This window comes from Mytilus trossulus, chromosome 11, assembly GCF_036588685.1.
Source record: "Mytilus trossulus isolate FHL-02 chromosome 11, PNRI_Mtr1.1.1.hap1, whole genome shotgun sequence".
In the NCBI taxonomy this organism is placed as follows: Eukaryota; Metazoa; Mollusca; class Bivalvia; order Mytilida; family Mytilidae; genus Mytilus; species Mytilus trossulus.
The window spans coordinates 13200437-13218948 of NC_086383.1; the positions used below are offsets into that span (position 1 = coordinate 13200437).

An 18512-nucleotide genomic window follows, 5' to 3' on the forward strand; every position below is an offset into this window, starting at 1 on the left:
ATGTAAATTAGATATACCGAAGAGCATGTGCAATAATTCCCTATTTCTCCCGAGACCCAAGATGCGGAATGAAAGCTGTGGTATGCCTGTCCTTTTGCAATAATTGTCGTGCACAAAAGAGAGACGAAAGATACCAAATTGACAGTCAAAACTCATAAATATAAAACAAACTGACAATGCCATGACTAAAAATGAAAAAGACAAACAGACACACTGTAGTTCGCATGACACAACATAAGAAACCAAAGAATAAACAACACGAACCCCACCAAAAACTAGGGGTGATCTCAGGTGCTCCGGAAGGGTAAGCAGATCTTGCTCCCCATGTGGCACCCGTCATGTTGCTTATAATATAATATATAAGAAGGATTTCAGTATGGAAATGTTATTTTGTTCTGAACGTATTTTAATTGACTAAATTGTACGCAATTAGTGTTTATGCTGTGGGGATGTATACATATCCTGTTACATCCGGTATTTTTCTGTGTTACTTAATTTCCCGCTTTGTATCGATTTGATGATATATGTCATTTTTAACTGACTTTTATAGTCTGTTAATGTGTTGTGCTAGTTAGGTGAGCTTGTGGAAAATAAACTCATGTTTAACCATGCAAAAATATTTATGTTTCTGTCCCAGGTCAAAAGCCAGTAATCCAGTTGTTGTTGTTTGTTGCTGTTCTTATTTTGCTCGTTAATCGGTGTGTGTACATATTTCAGACCAATAGTATTTTCGTTTGCATAGTTCATCATTATTCATTTCAGGGTCTATTGTAGTTTTCTATACGGTTTTGTTGATTGTGAATTCCTTAGGCTAAGCGATCTTTTATGTCATTGAAAAACTTGCAAAAATGATCAAAATTTGAGCAAAATCGTGTTTATAAATTTAATGTATATTGTTTTCTGAAAAATATATTCAACATGTTCACGTTTAACAAATTTTGAGCAAACAATGATTCATGAAAATATGATATCGAGGTCCCTATATTTAATATCAAACTGTCATCCGGAACAGGTAGATAATTCGGAACAAATATTTGGTATTGAATGATATACAATTATTGACTTGAGATGGGGTTAATACAATGATTTATCAACCCCAGATATATGATATCCACAACGGCGACTAAAGAATGCTACAACATGATCCCCTCCAACATCTAACCCTTTGGCATCTCCTCTTTAAAAAAACTTCCAACGGCCCTTTATCTGGTATCGAATGATATACAATTATTGACCTGAAATGAGGTTGATAAAATGATATGATATATGGAAACAATAGATTGATTATGTGAACACCATCCAAACTCTTCAGTTTGACCTCTTGCTTTTTGACGCATGGAAACAACTGATCAGCGACGTCACAATGTTTAAAGAGAAGTTAAAAGATTTTCTACCTAAGCAATGTAATACAGTCTAGGAATTACGTTTGATAGATATGAACTACTGCCATTACTTAAATGTATCTTATGCAATTCGATAAAATGGTTTATGTTTTTTTCTAAAATACATTTTTTATAACCTTTGTGATTTGACTGTATTAAAATGAAAGTATACAAATAAGGAGATGATAAAAAGGCATGTATACTATTTTTTTTTTTTTGGGGGGGGGGCTAAAAATTATTTTCTCTAAATTTCTTGTGCATTTAACATTGACACATTACTATGACAAGATTTGATATTTAAAACTGTATGTTTTAAAATAGAAATTTAGGATTATTGGGTACATTTGTAATGACACTAGATAAATGAACTAGGGGATTTCGGATATTTGATAAAATGCTAGAAAACCGTAAGAATCGAACACCCTTACGGAATGAACGGACTGTTTTTTTAAAGTTAAGTTTAAGTTACAAACTTCAGTTTGCTAGAATTAAACATAACATACAAAAGTGAAACCTATGAATAGATATAACGAAACGTTTAAAAGAATAATATTTGATTACGAGATAATGTCTAATTCAAACATTTATATTTTTGTTTCAGTTTCTTCGTATTTTGATTTAAGGTAGATCATAAGTAAATGTTTTTTGAGACAGAATTTTCTTATAATTTACCAAAATGAAGATTTTACTATGCTTTTATCAAAAATATGATAATAAGTATGGGTCACCGTTCTATTTTTCAAGGTATGAGTCGTTGAAAATTGCCTAAATTTGGTTAGTTTGTTCATGAAAAAACACATTCGTGTGCATAAAAAAATTTCTATGAGACAGATTTTTGAAATAAATTGTGAGAAGATAGGTTTCATAATATATTTTAAGAAAATAAAAAGAAAACATGGTGTCACCGAACTTGTTTTCTTGCCACAAGCAAAAATACAAAAATTCCCTATTAGACCAGTATAAATTTTGTACTATAAGAGTGATCTCCCCTTAAATGGCTCATTTGGTAAAAATGATTTTAGAACCCCAGAAATTGATATTTGTTAAAATATTTTTTTTAATACAATTAATTAACAAGTTTTCTTTATATATAAAAACAGTCTAACCATTGAATTGCAAAACTTTCTCCAAATTTGCAGGTTAGTCAAATAACTATACCGATTTTGCACTGTGATTGTACAATCCAAGATGGCGGTATACCATCAATCTACCTTAAATAAACCTTCCAAATACAGTTTGTTTTGAAGTAAGACACTACTTAAAGTCTTATAACATATACTGGGACAAAACTAATATTGAAATGCTTTCTATTCTTTTTTTCATTTAAGTTTAAGTTCACCCTTGATATCTTTTTGCAATTTAGAATTGCTAAAAGGAAGTTTTGTTTTCACATGGATGGAATACCTTTGACAGTTTTTCACTAACAACATAAGTATCAAAATATCTGCCATCACAAAATTAAGTCAAACGTGTTTACTACAGATACACATACGTATTGAATATATTTTCTCTTTTTTCTTTTTCAAAAACAACTGCTACTTATTTAATATACATAAACTACAAAATTCATTGACTTCTAAGAATACATTCTTTTTGTTTATTATGAGTATAGTATCAATAATTTGAAGAAGAACATTAAATTGCAGAAGTTAAACGCTTGCAGAATCCAGTTGTTTAATTCTTCAATTTAGTAATCTTCGTTCCATTTTCCGATACCCCAAGAAATCATTAAGATATCTTTTAGTTTCTGAAAGGAAAATATCAAAATATGATGGTACAGCAATAAAAAAAGATAACATGTAGTCATCCCTTTTTGATTTTAAAATATTCAAGGTAATTCACAAATATTTTAAGATCGAGTACTCCTTTAAACAAAAAATAAAAGAAATTTTGCAAATTTTTGTTAGACTATTTTGTAAAGTACATGTCATGTCATCTGTAACGTTACTGTCTAAGTTGAAATATGATTAGGTGAAATGTTCGAATTTAATCATTTAAATTAAAATCATAAAGATAACATTGCTATTTCTGTTTGCATAGAATACTTGTACATAAGCTATACATTATCTATACACATTTTATTACTTTTAAGAAAACTAAGTTAAGTGTTGTATTAACGTTCACATATACATGATATTACCTACTATGTTTTGAGGTAATTTACATTGACCTATAATGGTTTACGTTTTTTTTTTCTTAACTGTTATTTGGATGGAGAGGTGTCTTGTTGACACTCACACCGCATCTTCCTATATCCATGACATATATTTGTACCTATATTTCACTTTAAAATTAAATTTATTTGGTACTTTTTCACTTAGTTCATTCCAAAATTTTGGAATGAACTAAGTGAAAAAGTACCAAATAAATTTAATGTTCAATGTAAGACACGGAACTTTGGCTCACACCGAACATGTACAGTATACTATTATGTAAAATTGCGTCTTAATTTTTTTTGATTCATGTGACACGTTTTTATTACATTTACAAAAAATGTACGTAGCATCCTGATTTATTATGAATGTAGCATACTGATTTATTATGCACGTAGCATACTGATGTATTATGTACGTAGCATACTGATTTATTATGTACGTAGCATACTGATTTATTATGTAAGTAGCATACTGATTTATTATGTATTGAGCATACTGATTTCTTATGTACGTAGCATACTGATTTATTATGTACGTAACATATTGATTTCTTATGTACGTAGCATACTGATTTATTATGTACGTAGCATACTGATTTATTATGTACGTAGCATACTGATTTATTAAGTACGTAGCATACTGATTTATTATTTACCGTGGCAAGTATCCTCATCTTCGTCAGACCTATCCTTGCAATCGTAGTCTCCATCACATTTTAACCTGGAATTCACACATTCAATACCATCTTTACATTTTACATATGGTTCCCAACATCTGTTTGCTGTAATAACAAAGTTTTAGAGGTCAAATATTCACAATGTGTATACTTTTTTATTCCTCAAAGAGTTCGTAAGACCTTTTCAACGTTGACATACACAAGACAAAGCCTGTAATTCAGCGGTTGTCGTTTGTGTATGTGTTACATATTTGTTTTTCGTTCCTTTTTTTTACATAAATAAGGCCGTTAAATTTCAAGTTTGAATTGTTTTACATCGTCTTATCGGGGCCTTTTATAGCTGACTATGCAGTATGGGCTTTGCTCATTGTTGAAGGCCGTACGGTTATCTATAGTTGTTAATGTTTGTCATTTTGGTCTTTTGTTGATATTTGTCTCATTGACAATCATACCACATCTTCTTTTTTATAATTTTGTATATGAAATCTGAAAATTAACGAGTTTTCATAATGTAATGGTCTAATATTTTATACTCCACCATGTTATATTTTCAATTGATTTATGTAAATTTTCAAATCAAGCATAGTATGATAAAAAAAAATAACTGGAGGGGTTGTGTTTGATTTTCATATAATATAGACATAATCTTTCAATCATTTTAATTGAGTCCTGGCATGTCAGTAACTACTATTAGTCTGTTGTTAATTTGTGTATCATTATCATTATGTCATCAATTCTGATATCGGACTCGAATTTCTTTTTAACTGAATTCACTGTGATGATTACATATTTTTTTTTCTACATTCGATATATATATAGGAGCGAGTTATGGTCTCACTAAACATAATAAGTCCCGCCCCATGTTTGTATCTGTCAAGAGTATCTGACCACTGGCATTTGTTAATTTATTATGTGTTTTTCTTAATTTAATAAAATTGAGAATGGAAATGGGGAATGTGTCAAAGAGACAACAACCCGACCATAAAACAGACAACAACAGAAGGTCACCCCAACAGATCGTCAATGCAGCGTTAAATTCCCGCAGTCGGAGGCGTCCGTCAGTTGGCCCCTAAACAAACATATATATATATATATACTAATTCAGTGATAAAGAACGCAATACTAAACTCCAAATTGTACACAAGAAACTAAAATTAAAAATAATACAAGACTAACCAAGGCTAGAGGCTCCTAACTTGCGACAGACTGAAAAATGCGGTGGCGTTAAACATGTTAATAAGATCTCAACCCTCTCCCTATAACTATAGCCAATGTAAAAAGGTTAACGCATAACAATACGCACTTTTTAAATTTCAGTTCAAGCGAAGTCCGAGTCTGATGTCAGAGGATGTAACCAAAGAAAATAAACAAAACGACAATAATAAATAAATAACAACAGATTACTAGCAGTTAACTGACATGCCAGCTCTAAACTTCAATTAAACTGTTTGATAGAGTATGTTTTCATAATATGAATACCAGGCACAATCCTTCTCGTAAGGTGTTTAGTATCATACCACCATAAAATATATACAAAAAAATTAGCCTTGTCATGCCAAAAACTGTTTTTTCAATTCAATTTGTTCAGTTAGCTATGCAGCACTATGTTCAAACACTATTCAAAGGTTATTTATCGTGTCCAATTTTAATGTTTCATAACCCCTTATGTATTGTTGTAATTTCTGCTTCTTGCTATGTTTTGATATAGTTATAAAGCCAGCAAATACGAATACTCATAAAACTAGTATATACACGGGGTATAAATAAATAAATAAATACGGACGTCAAATCTGTTGTCTGTTCTCTGTCATCATTGGTAGCGTGTATAAATGATCAATAGTAAAAATGATTTATTAAACAGCCGAAGTGTTTCCATACAAGTACAATATTCCAACAATAATATATAATAAACATACGGGGCGAAGTTACTTAAATAATATTCTTTCTCATGTATTTTCGTACGGGTCAACTGGGATTATCTTTAATCATGTTAATATTACAATGATAAATACGGTAAATAAATGCAAGGCATACATCTAATGCGCTGCTTCTTACCTCTAGGACCCCCGGGATGAGCCTTGCTGCAAGCCAAACGTAAACACAGCAAAGACTAACGAACATGACGTTGCACTCGTATTTATTTCAAATTACCGGAAGTAAATATTCTAAGCAGGAAGAAAAACATAACGTAAAACGCTGACATAAAATATAGGAGTCCTCGACTCAAAATGCTTATAATAATACAATCTTATAAATAAACATATCTAGACATATTAATTCTTCCAGTTAAGAACTCATAAATGTACACTTTTGGGTTCACGCTTAAAATATTGACCCAACGGTAACGTTCTGAACAATACATGACAAAGTTGCGCCAAATACGACGTTATCGATGCAGCTAATAACATAAAGTAAAACGTACGTTAATCGCTAATTCAATATACTTAATACTAGAAATAACTTCTGACAACTTATATAAACTCTCTTAATTCAATAATAACAATATTCCTTTACTTGGAAATAACCAAAACACACATTTACAACACTGCCCCTCCACCAGAATACATTTCGTCCTCGAAATATGGGCTTGGCAATTCTGACAATACGTATAAAAATTCTTTTCACAATATTTCTATGTACATATTACTCTATTTTACAAATCAAACAATTTTTACTCATCTCCAATTTGTCAGAAACAAACAAATATTTAAGCTATCTTTAAACTTAAACATACATCAACAAACTACTGCGCCTGTTAATGTCCTAACAAAAACAATATCTGCGATAACAAACTAATGCGCCTGTTAATACTTAAAAGGCTAAAAAGTTAACTAAAATTTTCTTCCATATATAAATATCTTCTCTTATACTTATATAATAGTAAAGTGTCACGAAAACACCTAGTTCTATTTTTTATACAGTTACAGCACTAATATACAGTTACTACATTAAAAGTTCATTCCAAAATTCTCCATTCTATCAGACGCTGGAATTAAAAACATCATGAAGCTCAACTCCATATAAACACCCGACTAACCATAAGCCGACAGATGTCCTACCAAGTACTATACCGCCGTCAAGGGTACCACCGTGTATAAATATATACACAACCACGATACTGATGCACCATACAAACATAAGTAGAAGAATAAGTACAAGGTACAACGAATAAAAAAAAAATGGTCATCAGTATTCCCCGAGAAATATCTAAAATGGTGTAGACTAGAGCTCAGCATACCCATGGTGTCACCTAAATGTATATTGCAATCTAGAATAATCATTAGCCTTAACTTATTCTCGCACCAAAACAAACGTGGCACCTAAAGTATCCCAACTGCCAATATACACCCACCGAAAGCAGCTTCCCACCAAAATAGTATTAAACAATCTTTTTTTACTGCAACAACAGCAACAATTCAATAGGATCATCAAATTCCAGATTCTGATAAAAAATCACCTGTTTACTGAAAATCTCAAAAACAATTTCAATACCACAATATACTTTCAAAAATCTATAATACTGTATACTCTACATTTGTGTGCTTAATGTACTCAGTGTATACACTAATATTAATACAAGTCTTCTTAATAAAAACAATAAATCTCTTTTTTACATTTCTTCAATTACAAAAAATCACACAAGTTTCATATCTACATTATAAAAAATCCGAATCTACACAAAAAAATATTCTCATATTTGTCCAGTAGGCTTATCTGCTATATAGTCCTAACTATTTCTGATAACCCTGGCTTATAAATCCAAACTGCGGGTTCCCTCCAAAAATATTCATATTTTCTGGTTTCCCTCTTTTACCTCTTGAGAAAGGACAATATCTGCTGTAATGCCCCTCCTGGTGGCACAAGTAACATGTATTTACTCGGTAACTGTTGTTTGCATTAAATTGGTCTTTCTTAATGTCTTCAAAATCCATCAACTCGTTTATTCGCGTTTTAAATTCTGTATTAGGGACATATTGGGTTGGACTCTCTGTCCTACATACATCGAAGTCTTCCGTTTTCCCTTGACCGTTAAATAATGGGCTTCTAGGTTTTGGTTCTTCCCTTTGTAGTTTGCTGAACATGACTACTTTCTCTTACATGATTTGCACTAACTGGACGTGGTGTATAAGTGTTGTCAGTACTTGGACCAGCTGCTAATTGTTGGGTCACTGATACCTGGTTATTTTGTTCAGTTGTGGTGCTGTTAAAGGATATGCTATTTTGACTGAAATCCTGCGTAATGGTGTTATTTTTAGCAACCTGGATATCCCTTATAATTACTAACTGAGCTTTATTTTCCTGATTTAGCTTAACTTGCGTTCTTATCTCAGAAATTTTTGTATTGAGCTCAGAAAATCTATCATTTTGATTTTTTAATTGTCTTTGAATGTTCATTGAATTATCATTTTGATTTTTCAATTGTCTTTGAATGTCCATTGAATTATCATTTTGATTTTTCAATTGTCTTTGAATGTCCATAAGAATCGCCGCAACATCAATGCCTGACAAGCTAGTACTTGGTTCAATATGTTCCTGATACACACTGGTATTCTGCATAGGCGAGTTCATCGGACTTACTGTGGGGCTGGAGGTAGATAAATTACCACCATCTTCTATACCCAAATCTGCCAAATTACAGGGCTCAACAGGTCCTCTCTGTGAAATAATCATATTCGTCATACTTTCCCCCTACCAAAATTTGGAGCTGGGATTTTTCTATTCCTAAGATCCATGTTTAAAACAAACAATAATATGTCAAAAGAAGCTAACTGCACCTCTATTTCTCTAATAAATAATTATTTGGAAGCTAAATGCACCTCCGTTATATTTTTTCTTTTTTTTTTCTAGGAAGCTAAATGCACCTCCTTAATATATTTTTTTTTTATTATTTCTAGGAAGCTAAATGCACCTCCGTTATATTTTTTCTTTTTTCTTTCTAGGAAGCTAAATGCACCTCCTTAATATATATATATTTTTTTATTATTTCTAGGAAGCTAAATGCACCTCCTTAATATATATATATATTTTTATTATAGGAAGCTTAATGCACCTCCATAATATATTTTCAAAAAAAAATCAGAAGCTAAATGCACTTCTGTATTTTCCATGAGCCATTTATCATAGTATAATGTATAGAGCTAAATGCACTCCATACAAAATATATGTCACTTAGTGTGTTCCATACAAATCTATATTTCTAAAAATAGACTTGCCAAATTCCTTGAAAACGTGAGAACAAAACCGCTGCCACCATTGTTGTAATTTCTGCTTCTTGCTATGTTTTGATATAGTTATAAAGCCAGCAAATACGAATATTCATAAAACTAGTAAATACACGGGGTATAAATAAATAAATAAATACGGACGTCAAATCTGTTGTCTGTTCTCTGTCATCATTGGTAGTTGTATAAATGATCAATAGTAAAAATGATACTTTTATTAAACAGCCGAAGTGTTTCCATACAAGTACAATATTCCAACAATAATATATAATAAACATACGGGGCGAAGTTACTTAAATAATATTCTTTCTCATGTATTTTCGTACGGGTCAACTGGGATTATCTTTAATCATGTTAATATTACAATGATAAATACGGTAAATAAATGCAAGGCATACAGCTAATGCGCTGCTTCTTACCTCTAGGACCCCCGGGATGAGCCTTGCTGCAAGCCAAACGTAAACACAGCAAAGACTAACGAACATGACGTTGCACTCGTATTTATTTCAAATTACCGGAAGTAAATATTCTAAGCAGGAAGAAAAACATAACGTAAAACGCTGACATAAAATATAGGAGTCCTCGACTCAAAATGCTTATAATAATACAATCTTATAAATAAACATATCTAGACATATTAATTCTTCCAGTTAAGAACTCATAAATGTACACTTTTGGGTTCACGCTTAAAATATTGACCCAACGGTAACGTTCTGAACAATACATGACAAAGTTGCGCCAAATACGACGTTATCGATGCAGCTAATAACATGGGGTAAAACGTACGTTAATCGCTAATTCAATATACTTAATACTAGAAATAACTTCTGACAACTTATATAAACTCTCTTAATTCAATAATAACAATATTCCTTTACTTGGAAATAACCAAAACACACATTTACAACATGTATGATACAAATATATAGTAGAAATACAATATTTCAATTGTGTCTTACTAGAAAATAAAGAAAACAAAAACCAACAACTTGGAACATATATACTAATATAGAGTTTACCTTTGCAATAGTCAAGATTGTTATCTGATATATCTGTGCAATCACTGTATTCATCACAAAATGTATAAAAAACACAATGAAGATCATCATCCCTACATCTAGCATGGTCATTTGGACAGGTAGTTGCTGCAAGAAGAAGAACAACACCCTCTTAAAATCATTTAATTTTAGAACATATTATGCAAGAGAAGCACTTCCCAGTCAAACATATTGAATTTATGTCATTGTTGACTTAAACCAACAAACCCACTTGTTGAGATGACATTGTTGGTGAAGTCTACATATATTTAGAACAGTTTGTGCTAATAATTGCATAAGACATAAGCGATAAGCGGATGTGTAAATTTTGAAGAGTCAGAAACTTATTTTATGGTTAAATGAATTCAAAATAAATTATTGCCATTCATTATAAATATATTTCTCAATAAAAATAGGTTCAAATAACTTTTTATATTATTCATTTTAACAATAACAACGTACTTGCAGGGTATGCATTCACAGCGTCAGAGTGGTCGTGTTGCTACACAAATTTACCACATTTAAAATAATTGACCTTTATCTCTAACTAATAATTTCAAATATGGGTAGTCACACTCTTTTTTGGAGCAAACATATTCCAGAATTATTATATATTATTCCAGAGGTGATAATTTTAAATAACATTTTTGTCTAAAATTAATATATGACAATATACGTTTTTCTGGTTGCTTGATTTTGAGTTTTGTGTTGTTTGTTATCAAATGTATCAAGCATATTTATCAAAAACACATTTTCCTTTTTTGTTATCTACTGCCTTTCACGATAGATAGAAGAAAATGATACAGTGGTTATTACAATTGCTTAGTTTAGCTGCAAACAAAAAACCGCAGTAAACAATTTTATATATTTTACCTTTGCAAAATTCCTCTTCTTCATCCGATTTATCACGGCAATCATTGAAACCATCACACAAATCTGGGTTAAATACACATTGAAGACCATCCTTGCATTTTAAAAATTGGGCACCACATTTTGTTTCTGTAAGAGGAATATTATTCATGAAGAAGTCAGTTATCCATAATTTGAACACGTGTGATCCGTGTACTGTCAATGTCGGGTGTTTTGTGGTTAAAATAGATTGAAAAGAATTTAATGTAAGAACTCTGAAATTGTAAAGATCTATAACCGAAACAATGCCCTTAAATGCTTAGTTTTTTGGCAAGGGTTCCACCCTTTTTACATGCACGTGTGCAAACATATTATACGATTTCATAATTTTTTAAATGTGAATGGTATTGGATAAAAGCATAATTGAGTACATATTTATTTTTGTAGTTTACCTTTGCAAATGTCCTTGTTTTCATCAGAACCATCACGACAATCACGACGAACATTACACAGTTGAGTGACATGAAGACACTGAAGATCATCTTTACATTTAACGAAGTCCTCCGGGCATTTCTTCGCTGTATGAATTATAAAGTTAGAAGGAAATAATAATGCTAGACGTACTCTTTCTTCTGTCGGATAAATAAATAGACTGTAAGAGCATATCTCGGATGCCCAAACATCTAAATACTAGTAGTACAGAATAAACCGAGAACACCATGGTTAAATACGAGAAAAAAAGAAAAAAAAAAACCAAAACACTAGTGTATAACAGTCACATCAAGTCATATGAAAAAAAGACTAAGTACAGTAACACAACAAAACCGTGACAAATTACAGTAATTCCGTAGGATAAGGTTAGTTTATCCTGCTACATTAATTGCACCTGTAATGGTGTTACAATCTAGCATAATAGAAAACAAATCAGCTGTCGATAGCAGTTACCATAATGGCATGACTTTTTTATGGAAGTAAAATAAACTGGCAAATAGCAGTTATCGTCATTGTATGACCTTCTTATGGAAGTGAAATAAACTGGAAATATCAGTTATCGTCATTGCATGACCTTCTTATGGAAGTTAAATAAACTGGAAAATAACAGTTACCGTCATTGCATGACATTCCTATTCTGTGGATACATAATAAAATCTAATACAAAGGTTATTGTAAATAGCTGTACGAGTTGTAACTGTTTTGTAATTTTGTTGAAACAGTTAGTATGTTCCGACACTTAATGTTCCTAACTTCTTAACTACAATCCCTTGCCCTTTCATGAATATGACTTACCTACTATTTATCAGATTTGTTATAACATGAGCAACACGACGGGTGCCACATGTGGAGCCAGATCTGCTTACCCTTCCGGAGCACCTGAAATCATCTTCATTTTTTTTCGTGGGGCACGTGTTGCCTTTTCTTTAATCTTATATATTGTATCATGTTTACTATAATAATTGTTTGTTTGTTTGTCCTTTAAATAAAATTAAGAACGGAAATGGGTAATGTATCAAAAAGACATAAACTCGACTATAAAGCAGATAGCAGCCGAATGCCACCCATGGGTCTTCAATGTAGCGAGAAACTCCCGCACCCAGAAGTGTTCTTCAGGTGGTCCCTCAACAAATATATATACTAGTTAAGAGATAATGGACGTCATACGAAACTCCGAATTATACACAAAAAACTAAAATTAAATATCGTACAATACTAACAAAGGCCAGAGGCTTCTGACCTTGGACAGGCGCAAAATTGCAATCCTCCTTCTATACCTCTAGCCAATGTAGGAAAAACAAACGGCCAACAATTCGCACAGTTAAACTCAATTGAAGACATGGCGTTGTCAGTTTATTTTCGATTTCCTCTTTTTTGAGTAGTTTACGACATTGTATAAGTAAAAATCAGGTGTTACAGTTTTTTTTTAAAAGTGGCGGTAATTGAAACACGAAAAAAGACAATTAAGATAGTTATGCATTAGGTCATTTATTTAACATACTAATCACCGGAGGCATTTGGTAAGGAAAACATACACTATGTTAAGACAAATATGAAAATAAATTTAATGACAGACAAAAACAAGCCTAAAAATCATAATAAGCCTGACAAAATATTTTTGTTTATATTTAAAGAAAATAATGTTTTGAGACTTGTTTATTATCCTTTATCTAAGCCTATAAGCCTATCTTTACCTTAAAAAACCTACACACATGAATGATTCTAAGTTAACCTGGAATATCCCCCTACGTTGCAGATGACGATGACGTCATTTTTCGTATATTTGGTTTCAAATCATCACGATATACTGTATTATACATATTTCATTACGCTTTAACTAAAACGCATTAACGGGATAAAACACAGATACAATGAAATGTACTGCTTTTTCCATGATCTAAAATGATTTACCTTTGCAAAAATTTTCATTTTCGTCTGATTGGTCAGCACAATTATTGTCACCATCACAGATATCCCCGAGGTCCACACATTGTAAATCATTCTGACATTTGACTTGGTCTTCATAACATTCGATTGCTGTAAGAACATTACTCAATATGAGGTCCATTATATATATATGTTGATATTTTGTCAATCTTTGTTGTGTCTGATGTACATTTGTTATATAAGTGTATCAATTTTGATACACAAAAAAATTGTAAAAAAAATGAATCCAAGCTTTATTGATAAAGATTTTACAAGAATCCGATTTTCTTTCTATTTTGTTAATTGGTACATCATATACGTCAGCAAAATTCATTGCATCCTTCAAAATGTTAAATACGTGTACTAGTATTCAACTTTAGCACCTGATATTTTTGAGTTTTGGTTGCATTATAATTAGTTTTCTATGTTTGTTTTATAGATCTTTTGTTTTAATAATTGTGTTCATTCCTTTTATTTTACCTTTGCTTTGACAGTTTGTCCTCGACTGATGAAGTTTTAATATGTCTTTAGCATCCAACAACTATCGTTCACAAGCAGGTGTGTTTATCTTTATTTTGAAGAAATAGTTCCAGGAGAGGAAAATGTTTGTTGACTTCTATTTTATATATCTTTGGACCACTACCATGCAAATGTATATATTCATCTTATTTTTCGTAGTATTTTTTTCTTTCCACCACCAAATCGATATAAATTTTCACATTTGATAACATCTTAGTAGTTGGAACATGTAATGTAATATAAATTTTATGTTTTGCTTGTGCAAGTTCTGAAACTGTTGATTTTCAAACAATATAATATGTGCGCTAGGCAACTTTCTTAATTTTGTGTTGCTTGTTTTGTTCCACTATTTGTGCACGCAATTGAACGTCATTTAAAAATAAAGTACAAAGTATTAGAGCATTGACGACCCGAAGTTCCGCGAGGTTTTGCCTAATACTTTACTGCAAATAGTTGTTTTGATTCCCTAAATAAAGCAACACAGTTATATTTTGTGCAATGCTAATTTCATTATGGAACACTTTCTCCACTATCAGGGGTTCAAAAAGGGATGAATCTAAGTTAAACTTTGGTGTTACGATTTAAAAAAAAGGATATCAATGTATTAATTTTAGTTTCAGTATAAAAAAAATATAAGGCCAATGTCATAAAAATATCAACTTTCTTGTAATTGGCAAAAAACTGGGGAAGGACTTAGAAAAGAATCTCTCATTCCCCAATTTTTCCGCCTCATACAAAAGTAAATATTTTTATTACATACAGGTAATATGGTAAATATATATCTTGCACATCGAACAAGTAATAAATATACACTGATATACAACATTTCCTTTGAATATTTTGCTGTAATGTACCTACCTCTACACATAGTCTGTTCTTCGTCAGAACCATCTATACAGTCGTTTTTCCCATCGCACTGTTTATATTTTTCAATACAGCTGTCGTTGATTTTGCAACTGAACTGGAGCCAGGGGTCACACTTCGCTATTAGACAAACATAACAAATAAACAGAAGGATAACTATTTGATATTTTGAAAATTCTTAAGATCTACTGCTTAATCTTCGATCATAATCTTTGCAATTTTGCAGCAACATAAAGACTTTTGATTTTTTTACCCTTTACACTACTATTCCCAATGCTCAATTGAAAGATCGACTCCACTATTTCATTAAACAGAGCTTTTTTTCTATAAAAATGGGAATCGTAGATACAAATTTCTTGTTTTGGATTACAATAATTCATATTTTGTGATGAACCACACTGAATATACCAGAAAATATACTGAAGATGATATTATCAAAATGCAGGACTTTTTATCGACAATACATTTAGTCAGTTTGGAGGATTTATATTTCAACAGACAATCGGTATTCAAATGGGTACTTATTGTGCACCCCTACTAGCCGAGTTGTTTTGTACTCCTATGAAGCAAAATTCATCCAAACCCTTCTAAAAGACAAACAGAAAAAGCACCTTGCGAAAGTCCTTGATTTCACTTTCCGATATATTGATGATGTCCTATCATTAATTGGTCCATATTTCAGCCAATACATGCATGTCATATATCCCAGCGAAATTAAGGATATTACTGATACTAGAAGGACTGCATCAAACCTTGATCGTTTCTTCAATATTGACACAGATGGAAGACTTCAAACGAAAATCTATGATAAACTGGACGATTTCAACTTCCCAGTTATCAATTTCCAATTTCTCAACAGTAACATACCCTCTGCCCCTTCGTATGGTTGATCCATACGATGTTTCTTTGTCCAAACTTACTTCGACATTTTTACCACGTGTAAGATTGTGGTTTGTCATTACTTCTGATCTTTTTATTACCGAACGTGACTTATTCCCATATGTGACTGTTTTTTCTGAGTGTGAATTAGTAATGCTTTAAGACGTGGCACGGTACTTATCCATTCCAAACTAATTTGTTGGGTTTTGATGTTGTGTTTGTTGTTAACATCGGATATTTGTCAAATGTTTAAACGTTTGTAGTTGTCAATTGATTTTTTCTGCTGTATTTGGGGATAACTACTCATCCAGTTCATTTGGTAGATTAAATTTTGGATCAACGAAGTTTACACTATATATTTTGTTTGCAGTTTGATAAGAAGAAACAACCACAAAGCTAGATAAAACAATTAATTACCCAATTACTACTTCCTTCAGATTATTAATTAGTATTGTAATTTTCACTGTTAATCATTATAAGTTGTCATACAAAACTAATCTTGGACATGTTAATTTCATCCAAATTCTCTTAATTTTCGGAACACGTTTTAGAAAATTATATGTGACGTCACTTTGGGCGTTGCATTGGGAATGGCTAATAGGGTTGTGATTTTTGAATTTGTTCGTTTTTTATTCTATAGCTAGTCACTTCTTCAGTTTAATCATGTATATCTATTATATAATCATTTTTAAAAATTTACTGTTTGCAAAACTATGTATTTATCTTGATAATAGTGATGTTTTGTCCCACGCGGATAATCCTGGCCTTACAACTTTTTGGAACTTTAATTCCTTGGCGATCTTCAACTTGGTAGTTGTGATGGCTTTGACATATTTTACATCTAAGAATAGTTGTGGACGTAGCGCGTGTCTGCTGTATAGAAGTATTTTTCTATCCTATTACCCTTGGATGGCTATCATTCGTGTGTTTCTCTGTTCTATATATTTTCTCTCATTAATCTGTTTATTCATTGTAACCATGTCGTGTAATGTTGTCATCTTAATGTAATAATCGCCATTAAAGCGGGTTAATTAGCATGCCACAAAACCAGGTCCAACCCACCATTGTGTTTTTTATAAAATGCCCTGTATCAAGTCAGGACAATAGTCATTGTTACATCAAAGTTCTTTTCTCTGTGTGTTACGTTTCGGTGTTGTGTCGTAGTTCTCTTATATTTAAAACGTTTTTCTCAGTTTTGGTTTGTAACCCAGGTATTTTCAATCGATTTATGAATTTTGAACAGAGGTATACTACTGTTGCCTTTATTTGTATAGTTTAATGCCGTCTCTAAGCCATTGCTTAACAAGCATTGTTGCAAAATTAGAGCAATTAATACCAGCAGGAGATTCAAACTCATGGATAAAAATACTGATACTGCCATGGCTAGAAAAGAAACAAAAAATCAAGAAACACAATAGAACACAATACAAAGCATAGAAAAGTAGAGACTTAGAAACACGAACCCCATCATCAATTGGGAGTGACCTCAACTGCTCCGGAAGGGTATGCAGATACTGCTCCACAAGTAATGATTTAATGAATACAATTTATTTAGTAAAGAAAACATGACACAACTTTTAAAACTTTGGAATTCGTATAAACAAGACTTTACCTTCCTATTTTGAAGGAAAAAAAATAATGTTATAAATGTTAGGAATTTGATTGTTACTCCATAAGGAAGTGACTATATCATCCATCATAAACTATTGTCATATTATATTGTTTTGCTTAAGGTGGTACCCAACACTTGCACTAAAATTAATTTGTCTCGTTTAATTTTCATAAAATTTTGTCAAAGTACTTACTTAGACCCTTAAACAAAAGTATAAAAATTTCTAAAATTTTGAACCAGCCGTTTTGTCAGAAAAATTACACTGGTTATATAGCAATTTGACAAACACCAATTTTGATCATTGAGAAGCTAAATGTTCCTTTAACAACACAACGTAATGAAAACGTTTAGCTGACTTTACAGAGTTATCTCCCTGTAGTGTTAGGTACCACCTTAAGGCCGTATCTGAGTTTTTTCCCACACATTATGCCGTCCTATAGTTGAGAGTAATACTCAATTTACTAACTCACCTGATATAGAAAACGATTTACAGACTCCATATAAAAAGAGGGTCGACAGGAGGTACTTCATTTTGTCCTACAATGATACGTGGAGCTTTAAAGATCCATATTATTTGACATATCATACAATTTTAATACTTTTTTATATTCTTAATTATGTTTTCGTTATGCTCCTTGTTTTTATCTTTGCAAATATGTATTATGTATAGTAAAGTTTATTTTTTGTAACTTCCTTTCAGTGTAGCTCACTATTTATTCTGTATTAAGTATGTATGATTGTGATCAAATTTATAACATAATAACTTAAATTTGGATGTAACACGTCTTCTGATCGGCTTACGTCGTTTTGTTTATAAGCACTTGGACATAATTTTGTCATGTGACCAAGTCGTCATAAAAGTTTTTTCATGATTATCTCAGGTTTGAAATAGAATTGA

At 31.6% G+C, this 18512-nt stretch overlaps 1 protein-coding gene and 1 long non-coding RNA gene across 2 annotated transcripts; both read right to left on the reverse strand.

Moving 5' to 3' along the window:
• Window positions 1-2966: 2966 nt before the first annotated feature.
• LOC134691718 (uncharacterized) lies at window positions 2967-6630 on the reverse strand. Its single transcript, XR_010102191.1, has 3 exons — window positions 6270-6630; window positions 4194-4319; window positions 2967-3129 (listed from the first exon to the last, which is right to left on the reverse strand). It is a non-coding gene; the product is annotated as an uncharacterized LOC134691718 (long non-coding RNA).
• Window positions 6631-10285: 3655 nt separating this feature from the next.
• On the reverse strand, window positions 10286-18150 carry LOC134689752 (low-density lipoprotein receptor 2-like). The gene is made up of 6 exons (XM_063549722.1): window positions 18085-18150; window positions 15118-15243; window positions 13726-13851; window positions 11775-11900; window positions 11347-11472; window positions 10286-10581 (listed from the first exon to the last, which is right to left on the reverse strand). Exons 1-6 carry the CDS (start codon window positions 18143-18145, stop codon window positions 10286-10288), a joined length of 861 nt encoding a protein of 286 aa, XP_063405792.1. The 5' UTR covers window positions 18146-18150.
• Window positions 18151-18512: the final 362 nt, after the last annotated feature.

Excerpts from the sequence above, each read along its gene's own strand:
- LOC134689752 (XM_063549722.1), bottom strand. The coding sequence starts at position 18,145 with ATGAAGTACCTCCTGTCGACCCTCTTTTTATATGGAGTCTGTAAATCG. Across the intron at positions 15,244-18,084 it reads TAAATCGTTTTCTATATCAG|CGAAGTGTGACCCCTGGCTC; the intron begins GTGAGTTAGTAA and ends TTTGTCTAATAG. Across the intron at positions 11,473-11,774 it reads AAACAAGGACATTTGCAAAG|AAACAAAATGTGGTGCCCAA; the intron begins GTAAACTACAAA and ends TTCCTCTTACAG.